At 33.9% G+C, this 13,033-nt stretch overlaps 1 protein-coding gene and 1 non-coding gene across 2 annotated transcripts in view; one reads left to right on the top strand and one right to left on the bottom strand.

Annotated features, from left to right (window-relative positions):
• The window catches only part of LOC140598955 (ribosome production factor 2 homolog), a 51,736-nt gene extending 39,116 nt beyond the window's left edge, over nucleotides 1–12,620 (bottom strand). The window contains exons 1-2 of the mRNA XM_072757411.1: nucleotides 12,561–12,620; nucleotides 8,197–8,280 (exon numbers count right to left, since the gene is read on the bottom strand). Of these exons, the coding sequence (XP_072613512.1) occupies nucleotides 8,197–8,280; nucleotides 12,561–12,620 (144 nt within the window). The remainder of the gene's footprint in view (nucleotides 1–8,196; nucleotides 8,281–12,560) is intronic.
• Nucleotides 2,628–2,731, top strand: LOC112926908 (U6 spliceosomal RNA). The gene has a single exon (XR_003236431.2). It is a non-coding gene; the product is annotated as a U6 spliceosomal RNA (small nuclear RNA).
• Nucleotides 12,621–13,033: the final 413 nt, after the last annotated feature.

Consider the following 13,033-nt stretch of genomic DNA (forward strand, 5'->3'; position numbering starts at 1 on the left):
AGAATAACAGATTTGAAGTAAGTCGTTCACAGTTATAGGCATGTAAATGGCAAGATTACAACTGAAAGGCGGGTCTGTTTGACTCCAGAATCTATGGTCTTAACTATGCTAAACTCAACCTCAGATGTTTGAGTTTATTGAATTGTTACTAACTAACTAGCATTTGAGGGCTCATGTGTAAATTTCTGGCTTGGGATATGACAAATGTTTCAATCAAACTTCCAAATAAAAAGACTAATTTACTGATTGCTTCTTTTATTTTTTTATTTTTTAAAAATATTTTATTTATTAATGAGAAACACAGAGGGAGAGGCAGAGACACAGGCAGAGGGAGAAGCAGGCTCCACGCAGGGAGCTGGATGCAGGACTCCAGGACCCTGGCACCGCGACCTGAGACAAAGGCAGACACAACCGCTGAGCCACAGGCATCCCTGATTACTCCTTTTAAATGGTTAATACAATGTATTGATACTGTTTTGTGGTGAACCATGACTTTGCTGTGCGGAAGTTATGATCCCCCAAACCTTTTTTAAAAAACAAATAAATGAGCAAGTAAACAGACTTCAGTCTGAGGCTTTTTCAAAAATAAGTAGATATTCACAACAAAACACATTCCAGCAAAAAAGCTCACCCTGGATTAGACTGCCATCCAGAACAACTCCCCTCCCACCAAACCACAAAAATGTTCTTTCAGAGAACTGAGTCTGTTTGTAGAAAGCATGTCTAAGAGTGATTCGTGAAACAAAAATGCTATACAAATAAGGGCACCAGGGTGGCTCAATTGGTTAAGCCGCTGACTGGTTTTGGCTTAGGTCATGATCTTAGACTCGAGATTGAGCCATGCTGGGCTCCATGCTTATCACAGAGTCGTCTTGGGATTCTTTTCCCTCTTTCTCTCCCCATTCTCCCTCCATCTCTCTTTCCCACTCTATCTCCACCTACCGTGCACTCTCTTTCTCAAATAAACAAATACAATTTTTTAAAAGAAATGCTGTAAAAAATATGCTCTAAACCACATATTGGAAAGTGCCAAAGCAATGCAAAAAAAAAAAAAAAAAGTAGTTGCTAGCTTAGCCTAGAAATATGCAAACTAATAAAGATGCCAAGTTTGGGGAGTTACCACTTAGGAGACATTCTAGTATATTCATTGATTCAGAATAGAAAAAGTTTATCTCAGAAAATATATATGTCCTACACTTAAAATTCATAATTATAATAGCTAAGTATTTGAAAAATTGAAGAAATATGCTTGTATTTTTTGAAATCACTTATGTATTGTAGGAAATTAGGTTTAAGAAAATAGCAGTTCCTGTTACATATACTCTTGAGGTTAAGTTCATTGTGACACTGGTACAATCAGAGATAGAAAGAAGTCAAAGGGCAATTACAATCACTTTATATACGAAAACATGTTTAAAACTCATGTGTACCACATTTTTCACAGATATTCATAGTCTTTAAAATTGCAAAATTATATATTTATATATATATGATATATATCACATAAAACTCTAGGCCAATTCAAACGCTGACAGCATTTGCAGTGATGAGAGGTTTGTAGAAGGAATTTTGTTAAATGTTGAGAATAATATTTCAAAAAAGTATTTAAGAAAGAGTGGCTTGTCTTTCTGGGAATTCAGCTCATACATTAGCTTAAACAATATGGAAATGGTACAAAGATAAAACAATGGATGAAAAATGTATATTTCAGAAAAGATCTAGTTTATACAAAAATTTAAAATTTTAATAAAGAAAACATTTACACAATAAAGGGAAATATATGTCTTTTAACTTAAATTATTTAGACTATATTTAAATACCCAGGAAAATAAATAAAATGTTAATTCTTATATGATCTTTAACATTCAAATAGTAGGTATTTGGGTTACTACAACTGTTAGAAGCAAAATATTTATAGATGAAGCAATTAAGTTTAAAAATATTTTTGGGGGACGCCTGGGTGGCTCAGCGGTTGGGTGCCTGTCTTGGGCTCAGGTCGTGATCCTGGGATCTGGGATGAAATCCCGCATCAGGCTCCCTGCGAGGCGCCTGCTTCTCCCTCTCTGCCTTTGTCTCTGACTCTTTCTCTCAGTCTTTGTCTCTCATGAATAAATAAACCTTTAAAATCTACATATATTTTTTGTATTTATATGGAAATTTTGGACATTAACCAATGAAATATCTATTATTTGTCTCTCATGAATAAATAAATCTTTAAAATATACATATATATTTTTGTATTTATATGGAAATATTGGACATTAACCAATGAAATATCTATTATTTAAATATTTTTAATGCTTTTCTAAAGAAGCAATAAGGTTTTTCAGAAAATCTTTGCTATAATGAAAAACTAGCTTATAAAGTGGTAGTAAATGCTGTTGCCAGGGCCTCAGAAAATATATATTACCTGATAATTCTTCTAGTCCTGTCTTCTCTTCTACTTGCACACTTGTTTCCTTTTCTGCCATTATTTCCCATTTTGATTGTCCAATTCATTGTGGTATATCATTTTATGTCTTTGTTATTTCAGGGTCTTTCAACATCAGATAACATGTTCTCTTTTCTTGGAATACTTTCCATGTAGAAAATCCGTCACCATATTTATAGTAAATAATGAGAAAGTAGTGCTCAGTTCGGCAGTACATGTTCTAAAATTGGAATGATACAGAGATTAGCATGGCCCCTGCCCAAGGATGACATGCAAATTTGTGAAGTGTTCCAAATTTTTTAGACTTTCCAATTACTGTGTTGTATACCTGAAACTAATGTAACATTGTGTCAACTATCCTTTAGTTAAAAAATAATAATGAGAAAGTAATAAGATGATATCATATATTTGAAACCATATTTCCATGCTGAGGGTCACTGACTCAGTGTGATTATAGAAGTAAATATTGAGCAAACAAAGAATTTTTGGAAAATGTTAATTATGGAGGAATTTGTGGATTATCTGCATAGAATAAAAAAAAGTATAAAAAATGTATATAAATCTGTAAATGCCCATCATCTACTACGGTAGTCACAATAAGCAGGGTGTTAACTAATATATATATTGATATGCTTTTATAATTCTCAGCTTACTTCATATAAAAATAGTCATTTCTACATGTTGTATTATAATTAGGATATCTTGAATTTCCATTAATAAAATTACATGTAGTAAAGTTATAAAATGAAGAAATGGGTAATTAGGTAGCACTGAATCTAGTAGTTAAGACTTCATTTCATTGATAGCAATTTTAAAGTAAGAATGGGCAATAAATTCAGAGATTCTTCCCTTCCTGATAAGTTTTATGGGCAGTCCATAAATGCTAAACATCAAAAATGATATTTTACCAAGGAATGAGGGGCAGCGCAAATACTTGTTGACTAAGCCAAGGAAACACATTATTAGTAAGTGTTTAGACAACTCTTTTATGTCTTGTAAAATCTGTGCAAAGAAAGAAATATCCTGAATTACGGATAATCATGAAAATTAGAATATTTGGGGATGGATAGGGAAGATTAAGAATTACAAAAACTTTAAAGATTGTTCAGAAACTTTGGAAACACTTTGAGAAATAAGACCAATGCTGAGCTACATGGAATGAGCACTTGGAATTGGCAGAAATAAAGGAACCCAACCTAGTGAGGAAAAAGGCAATAGGAACAAAAAGGTATTATTACCTCGTCAAGGTGTACCAACTGATCTCTGAGGAGAGAAACTGTATCTGTTTTGATCAATGTAATTAGGTGCCCCACTCTCCCATAATAAGGGCATTGAGCACATCACCTTTAGAAAAGTTGAATTGCTGATGTTCATTCTTTTGTAAAATAGAGATATATCTGGGGCCCAATATCACTAATATAGTAGAAGAACCTGGCTTCCACATTGGCATAATTAAAATGAAAGACCGTAGTCTAATTATTCTTTTTTTTTTAAAGATTTTATTTATTCACTCATGAGAGACCAGAGAGAAAGAGAGAGAGAGAGAGAGAGAGAGGCAGAGACACAGGCAGAGGGAGAAGCAGGCTCCATGCAGGGAGCCCGATGTGGGACTCAATCTGAGGACTCCAGGATCACGCCCTGAGCTGAAGGCAGGTGCTAAACCGCTGAGCCACCCAGAGATCCCTGGTTTAATTATTCTTTAGTGTGAATGTCATACTTTGCCTACTTAGGAGAGACACAATGCAAAAGCTTTCATATCTCCCCTAACTTCTCATTTTTATTGAGAACAAGAGCAATTGAAATAAACATGTTTATCCTGCCTTGATTCAGCCTCAGCATTCTTCATGTGTACTGTTTTAAGAGCTCTCTGAAAAGATTCTTTGCTCATATGATCTGACACTACTCTTGCACTGTTTTATCTTTCCGAAGCAGAGATCTGACCATGTTACTTTTATTTACTCTCATAAATAAAATCATTCATTGCCTTTTTTCTAGCATAAATAAAACTCCTGAGCGAAGCCTTCCACAATCTGTTCATTTAGCTTTTTACTGCATTTGGACCCTTGTTTTCCTCTTCTCCATTGGTCTTGTGTTCCTGAAAGCTCAAATTTCTTGTCAGTTCCCAGGAATCATGGCATTTCCATCACAGTGAGAAAGTAACAATTACTCCTTACCCGCACTCCTGGCTGGAATTCTTATTTTCAATCGTCTGTCTGGTGAACACCAACTCCTTGTGGTCAAGGTCTTCATTCAAATGTTGTCTTTCCTCGGGGAAACATTGGCTGACCTGTCCTAGCAAACTCTGATGTGTCCTTCTTTTTTTTTTTTTTTTTAAAAAGATTTTGTTTATTTATTTATAGAGACACAGAGAGAGAATGAGAGGCAGAGACACAGGCAGAGGGAGAAGCAGGCACCATGCAGAGAGCCTGACGTGGGACTCGATCCAGGGTCTCCAGGATCACACCCCAGGCTGCAAGCGGCGCCAAACCGCTGCACCACCGGGGCTGCCCCTGATGTGTCCTTCATTCCAAATTTTATCCCAGCAAATCCCAGTTTCATAATTATTCAGTTACAAAATCACTTTAAAATGAAATGTACCTAGAAGACAATAGGTTTTTTTAAATTGTTGTATGAATAGAGGCTAGTGTAAATAAATTCATATAAACTTTGTTGACTAAGTAAATAAATGAATAATACTCAACATTTAGGAAAACTCTGGTGACATCTTTTTCACATGTTATGAAGCTACTTTGGATTCTATAAAGTTTTCTCACTTTAATCCTCTGAGTAAATTTCAGCAACAGAAATTATGTTTTGAAACTAAACAACACAAAACTGCTACCTTGCAAATTAATTTTAGTCATATAATTCTGCCTACAATTCAATGAACACAATTGTTTACTTATCAAAATATACTTGAGAACCAGCCTTAAAAACTTTTTTAGCTCAGTAGAAATTTGTTCACAAACTAGTTTCTACCTTTCGAGGTAGAGAATAGGCTTTTACTCATTGTTTACTTAGAATCCATCTATTCTAAACACATACTTCTATCTATCCATCCAGTGATTATTGAGCTATTAATATTTATTTTTTTTTGAGCTATTAATATTTAAAATTAATTTGATGAAAGATATCAATGTAAAACTCAGAATAATTCATGCTTTCAAGGAATTGATATAGCTCAATCCAGTATCTCTCCCATTTCAATAATCAAAATGAGTAGAAACTGGAGTGGCTTCCCATTTCATCTCTTCTCCTCACCGTAGGGCCTGCAGTCCTTTAAATGTACCCTTGCATGAAAAGATTTTGAAGACCCACGATTGTTTCAATGTTCACATTCTCCACTTTTTAAGGCTCCCTTCTTAAAATAAAGCATCTGTAAACCAGTATGCTCTTCTAAATACAAAGCATTTATGCATTTCTCCACTTGAAAACATAGTGTTTTTTTTTAATTTGTAAAATATGCTTCCAATATTCCTACAATTTACTTTCTTCTTAACTCTTGCCTTTCCTCCAGAGTGTAAGTCAGAATGAATAGATTTTCCATTAAGATGTCTGTTGCAAATACCACCTTCTATCTTTTGTAATGTAATTTCAAGAGAAACCTTCCCCTCTTTTACCTTTTTCTCTGTGTCTTTTTTTACAGTAGCTAAAAAATTCTAATGATAATCAAATTTTAATCCACATATTATGTATCCCTCTATACCTCTGTCTGATTGATACAAAGAAAATACTGGAATTATATCCTCCTTTTCTAGATTCCATGATGCTTGTATTAATTCATCCTATGATTGCAATAGCCTTTTTCTTTTTTTGGCATTCATAATTTTTATTGATTCATACATACATATTGGCCATAAAATAATACAATTTTTAAAGGAGTAATAATTGTTTTGTAATACAAAGACTGTGATTAATCAAGGAAAGCATGCATTATCTCAAGTTTGCTCTGAGAGGTTAACCAAGTAAGTGCTTCCTTTTTAAAATACATTTGTTCAACTATTGATTTATTCATTAGCTATTTTTGAGACATCTATTCTAGGGAATCCTTCCTTAGGGAAGGATTTTTTCCCTAAGTGATTAGACAGCTAAATCAGATAATTGAATAAAAACATCTAATTATCCAAGGGAAAGCTTTTATTTTGTTGTATATTATCTAGATCACTATAAGCAAATAGAATTTTTAGTATTCTGAATAAAAAAAATAGAGTTGCATGTGTTTGATATGGTATACCTCACGTAAATTATTTCTCATGACCTTTGCATTATAGAGAACACTAATGAAGAACTTGTTGCCAAGAAAGGAGGCCAAAGGGCAGTTCAGGGATTGTAAATTTTGAAAAAGAAACCTAGTAGTGTTGCTTATGCATTAAAAGTAATCTTACCATACAAGGAAGCAAACTTTTTTTTTTGAGAAGATATCTAATCTTCTGTTCAACTATAAAAAATAGAAATTCACAAACATGATGGCTTGAGTCTTGCTTTCTGGTTCTACTCTCTGTCTTTCTCCCATTTTGATATTTATTAATCTGCCCTAGTATCTGTCTGCCGCATTTCTATTCATACACCATAAACTTAACCTGGTTCTTTAGCAATCTCAAAAATATGACTATATGTCTCCAAGCATGAAATATATATTAAATGAAAAGACTTTGAGATGGTTTTGAACTCTGTGATTTATTCAGTCTACAATTTTGGGCATGTGGCTTGACCACAAAAACTATATATTTCTTCACTGATAAAATTGGGGAATCATGCTAACTCACCAAGTTATTATGAAGTTTAAGTAAAAAATAATACATAGTAGCTGATATTTTAATCATTACTATTATTATCATTGTTAGTATCTAGTGTAGGAAGTGCACTTATTCCAGTGTCCCCTAATTCTTTGACAATGCCTATTCATCCATGAACTTCCCTTAACATATAATGTGTACATATATTGGTTTGCTGTTTACCCTGCTCTCATACTTCTCAGGCTAGCATGCCTCTTGTCAGATCTACCATTCCTGCCATTTCATCACCAACTTGTCTCGAGGAGTCTCCGTGTTCTTACATGCCCGTAGCCACACTTAGTTTAACGATAGGAATCCTATTTGAGTTTAGCAATTCATTCAAAGCTATTGTAAATTGTTTTGGTTCTTTCAGCCTTTTGCTTGTTAGTTTAGGTTTGGTTGTGTGAGTCTAGAAGCATACCTTGCTGAATGTGTGTATTAAGGATTTTAGAAATTGTAAGTAAATAAGTGAACATATTTAAAAATATGTATTTAAAAGAACTTGTTTCTACAAGTCTTAGGAACAGGCAACTTGCATTGTTACCTTTTATTCTTTTATATATTATCCAAATTTTTGTAGACTTCTTTAAGTAAAATAATTTTCTCCTTTACCACAGTAATGTATGAATCTTAAATTACATTCAAATAGGACACTTAGAATTTATTCATATTGTATAAGCTGTACAGTTAGGAAGGAGTGCATATTCTCCAAACTAAATATTTGACTTTTTTTAGGCACAAATGATGTAAAGTGTAAAGACAAGAGGTTGAAGACACCAGGAAATATTGAGGTAAAAAGGAATTTCTAAACTTTGACTTACAGTCTGTTTTACTCAAAAACTTTGACTTTTGTGTATCTCAGTCACAAATATAAGAAAGGGAATGAGTTGTATGAGAAATTTGAACAAGACTGTGGTTTGACAGTCAATTGATTATGACTGATTGGTAACTTCAGGATTAGCAATTTGATCACTGTTTTCCAGTTCTTACAATCTGCTCGTCCAGCTGTCCAAGGAATGCTGCTGAAATACGCTGTCTCCATTCTTTCTCCCATCTGCTGCTCTTATTTTTACACTTTAAATTATGAAATTAGGTACATAAAAGTGGAAAATTTTGCAATATCCTACAACCACAGTAAGTTTTTCATAATCATATGAAAGAGTGGTCCCTCATGTGCTATAAGAACACTGGGCAAAGTCTCACAACATCAGGGTTCTTATTCCTGCTTTATCATCAACTAACTGAATAGCATTGGGCAAATATTGTATAACTCTCTTTTCCTATGATTTCATTACTTGAAAGGGCTAGGTTGTTGCAGATTATAAAGTAAAATATTAATATTATGTCTTAAGAAGTTACTCCTGTACAGGTTTATTGCTATAAAAACAGATTTAAAAATCTGTCTTGGGGTGTCTGGATGGCTCAGTGGATTGAGCCACTGATTTCTTATTTCAGCTCAGGTCATGATCTCAGAGTCCTGGGATTGAACCCAGCATTGGTTTCAGCACTCAGCGGAGTCTGCTTCAGGATTCTCTCCCTCATTCTGTCTCTCCTTCACTGCAAATAAATAAATAATTTTTTAAAATCTCAGTTTGGTACTGTCATAATGGCAGACATGTAGATGAATGAGTCAGGACAAAGAACCTGGAAATAAACCCACACATATATTGTCAGGTGATTTTAACAAAGGATACAGTGCATTAGTGAAGACTGTGTCTTAAACAAGTGGTGTTGGGGACACTGGATATCCACATGCAGAAGAATAAAAATGTATCTATTACACCATACAAAAAAGCCAACTCAAAATTAGAAACTTAAACATAAGAACTCAAATTCTAAAACTGCTAGAAGAAAACCTAAAAGGAAAGCTTCATGGCATAGATCTTGGTAATGATTTCTTGGTTATGACAACAAAAGACAGGAAACAAAAGTAAAAATAAACAAGTGGACAACAGCAAACTAAAAAAACTTTTGCATAGTAAAAGAAACAATTTTTTGAGTAGAAAAGTGACCCACAAAATGAGAAAAAAATATTTGCAATCCATATTTCTGATAAGGTTTTATTATCCAAAGTATATAAGGAGCTCCTAAACTCAATAGCAAACAAAACAATGAATAACTATTAAAAAGTGAGAAAGGGACTTGAACAGACATCTCTCCAGAAAAGACATACAAATGACTAACAGATGGGGCACCTGGGTGGTTCAGGGCATGATTCTAGAATCTGGATCAAGTCCCACAACCTAATCCCTGTGAGGAGAGTTCTGCCTATGTCTCTGCTTGTCTTACTGTGTCTCTCATGAATAAAGAAATAAATCTTTAAAAAAATGGCTAACAGATATATGAAAAGATGCTCCACATCACTATCAACTGGGAAACAGATATATGAAAAGATGCTCCACATCACTATCAACTGGGAAATGCAAATCAAAATCACAATGAGGTATCACCTCACAATCTCTTAGGATAGCTATCATTAAAAAAAAGTATTGGTCTGTACATGGAGATATTGGAACCCTTGTACACTGTTGGTGGAAATGTAAAATGATGCAGGTGCTATAAATAACACTATCAAGTTTCCTCAAAAAATTAAAACTAGAGCTACCATGTGATCCAGGAATCTTACTTCTAGCTATTTATGCAAAAGAGTTGAAATTAAGATCTCAAAGAAATATTTCCATTCCCATGTTCATTGCATAATTGTTCACAATAGCAAATATGTAAAGACAACCCAAATTTCCATCAACAGATGAATAGATAAAATGTGGTACATACATATGATCAGATACTACAGAGTCTTAAAAAAAGAAGGGAATCCTGCCCTACGCAACACCATGGATGAACCTCAAGAACATTAGGCTAAGTGAAATAAGCCAATCAAAAAAGAACAAATACTACGTGATTCTACTTTATATGAGGTATTAAAAATAGTCAATCTAAAAAACATAGAGTACTATGATTGTTGTGGGACTAGGAGCAGAAAGATATGAGAATATGCTGTTCAAAGGGTGTAAAATTTCAGTAATGCAAGATAAATAAATTCTAGAAACCTGCTGTACAATACTGTACCTATAGTTAAAAATATTATATTATACACTAGTTAATAATACTATATTATACACTTAAAATTCTGTTAAGTAAACACTAGGGCTTTAATGTGGAACGTAATGACTATAGTTACCATTGCTATATGGTATATAATACAGAGTATAAATGATATATATGAAAGTTGTTAAAGAGAGTAATAAATAAATAAATAAAATCTTAAAACAAAAAACAAACAAACAAAAACGTTAGCATGCAAAAATGAGGAAGCACTTCAGACTGAGTGAAGAAAACTTGTGATAAGTACTTCTTGCAAAATTTAACCAAAGCAGAACCAAAAAAGGAGTTTGATGTTTATACTATGGTGATATTGGGTGGCATTTTTTAAAGCCTGCATTCATAGTATGTGACTCGGAACTAAGATTCTTGAAATATGATGAAAGTGATATTTTTCAAAAAGCATTCAGTATTTGCAAACAAGATTTGCCTAGTAATTGAAAGTCGACTGTGTATTAAAAAGACTTACCCAGTTTTACCATGAATTTTAGTAGAAGATATAAGCTCTATGTAAGAAAGTTGAAATTGAATTTATTTTCCAAAATGGAATTGTCTTAAATAACGCCTAGTGAATTAATCTCTGAAAAGCATTATCATATAATATTTACTCTTTCCGGACCAGACAAAGTAAATGGCTGTTTCCTGCCTTTGAGAATCTTTCGGCCTAAAATGGATGACAAAAACAATAAATACAGAAAAGTCAACAAATGAATCTGTACTATTATAGAAACTCTGAGAGGCAGTGCCTTGAAAGAAGATAAGTTGAAAGAAAACAAATTCAATAAGGAAGGGCTTATACTTTGTAAGTGACCCTATGCAGGAAATCAAATACATATAAGCAGATATGAGACAAGAATTGGAAATGTTCTTTGGGTATTCCTTTCAACATTCCCAGTGTCTGTAATGATATTCATTGTAGAGCACTTTCATATCTATTATCCCTCTTTTTAAATCCTTCAAGTATATTAAAAGTTATTTACATATTATACATATTTACAATCCAATTCCCATGAGTCAGACCAACAAAGTTTCTACAGAAATTGAATACCAATTACTTAAACCTGAATAGCTATATGCCAAAAGTTTGTTTCCCTTTCCCTTTTCTTTATTCTCCTGTTCTGTTTTATTAGTTAATCAATTAATTTATTTCTGGAACGTTTGTCTCTAGACATTTTATTGCATGTATATGCTACTCAGAGTATTTATTCTCAAGTTGAATTAGCATATTCTTATTTTCCTTCTTAAATACTTGTCCTTTCTCAGTGCAGTTTATTTGTTCTTTTCTATTAAAGTAACTAGGCCTAACATCTTATGTGCTACCACATTCAGAGGCAATCACCTTATCCCCTCTCTCACCCACTCCCTGCAATCTTTCTCTCAAGTTTATACATTTTCTTTAAACCCAAACTTTAGCAGGATTTTAAGAAGCCTGGTTTCAGTTTGGATTTCCTTCTTCCTCTTAGATGAGTTTTGAAGTTTTGCTTCCTCATAGGATTCTTTCCTAATCGCCACCAATATGAAAATGGTGCCTACTTCTTCCTTTCACTAGTACTTTCTCATCCTTACAAAACTGTTTTTAAAATCTGTGCTTCCTTGCATTTGCCTTCAGCAGAGTACTCCCTTCACCAGAGGCTCAACATGAGTAGCGAGAATGAGATACTTACCCTTTAGCCAATATTATCTTCCTTTTAAATGTTTAATGGGAAAAGTAATCAACTGTAACATATGTCTGTTGGTACTGCCTAACCTCATACCTTTGGTGTCAGGCACACTTCCCTGTACCAGCAGCGTCAGGCACACACACACTGCACCTTAGATGTCAGGCACGTAAGCTGCACCTCACCTAAATTTCTCCTGCTGTTCCAGAAGGGAGAGTCTGAAGGACTCTGCATGGGGTTGATACTCATCATCTGTAACTGTAACTAATATTCAAGACGATTAATACTTGTGTGTATCAACCACAGGTAGTACAACAATTTTAAAAAGCTCAGCATGCTTTTCTTTTCCAAATTTATCTGGTAGACCTTTCCTATCAACATGTATGACAAGTATTTTTACTGCTCTGTCTTCAACTTTAATAAATCTTGTGACTATCGAGTTTCTGTACCAAATATTTGACTTTGCAGTTTCTTCTGTTGACTCTCGTTCAAAATTCTCTGGCATGATTTTTTATATATTTTAAATATTTTCTCCTCTCTTTTTCTTAATTAGTTAGAGAATTGTCAGCACAGAGGCCTCTACGATGAACATACCTGGTTTATTACTTTCTCTTTTTCATCTTGCACTATATTGCTTTCCAGTGGGGAATGCATTTCCCGGAGAGGGAGCATTCCATCCATAATCAGAGAAGTTAAATGGGTAGCTTAACCTCACTCCCATAATGGCTTTTATTTCTCTCCCCACCCACTCTCTCAGATGGGGGATATCTTTTACACTGCAAACAGCATCTGCAACATCATTCAACAAAACTTTGTCTTTCTTAAGAAGAATGTAATTATTTGCTCTTTCAAAAATAATAAATAGCCATTCTCTGTTTCCCTTTAGAAAAAAATTAGATTCCTCATCAGTCAATTGAACAGCTATATTTTTGTCCTTGAAAGTTGACTGCTTCTGCCCTTCAGTGGAATGGACTAGCGGCACCAGGTATAATCAAGATTTAACGATGATACTAAATGATGCCTCCTAACTTCATGTCTCCCCTTTCTGGACCCTTGAATTTTGGATG

The sequence above is a fragment of the Vulpes vulpes genome, chromosome 5, assembly GCF_048418805.1.
Source record: "Vulpes vulpes isolate BD-2025 chromosome 5, VulVul3, whole genome shotgun sequence".
In the NCBI taxonomy this organism is placed as follows: domain Eukaryota; kingdom Metazoa; phylum Chordata; class Mammalia; order Carnivora; family Canidae; genus Vulpes; species Vulpes vulpes.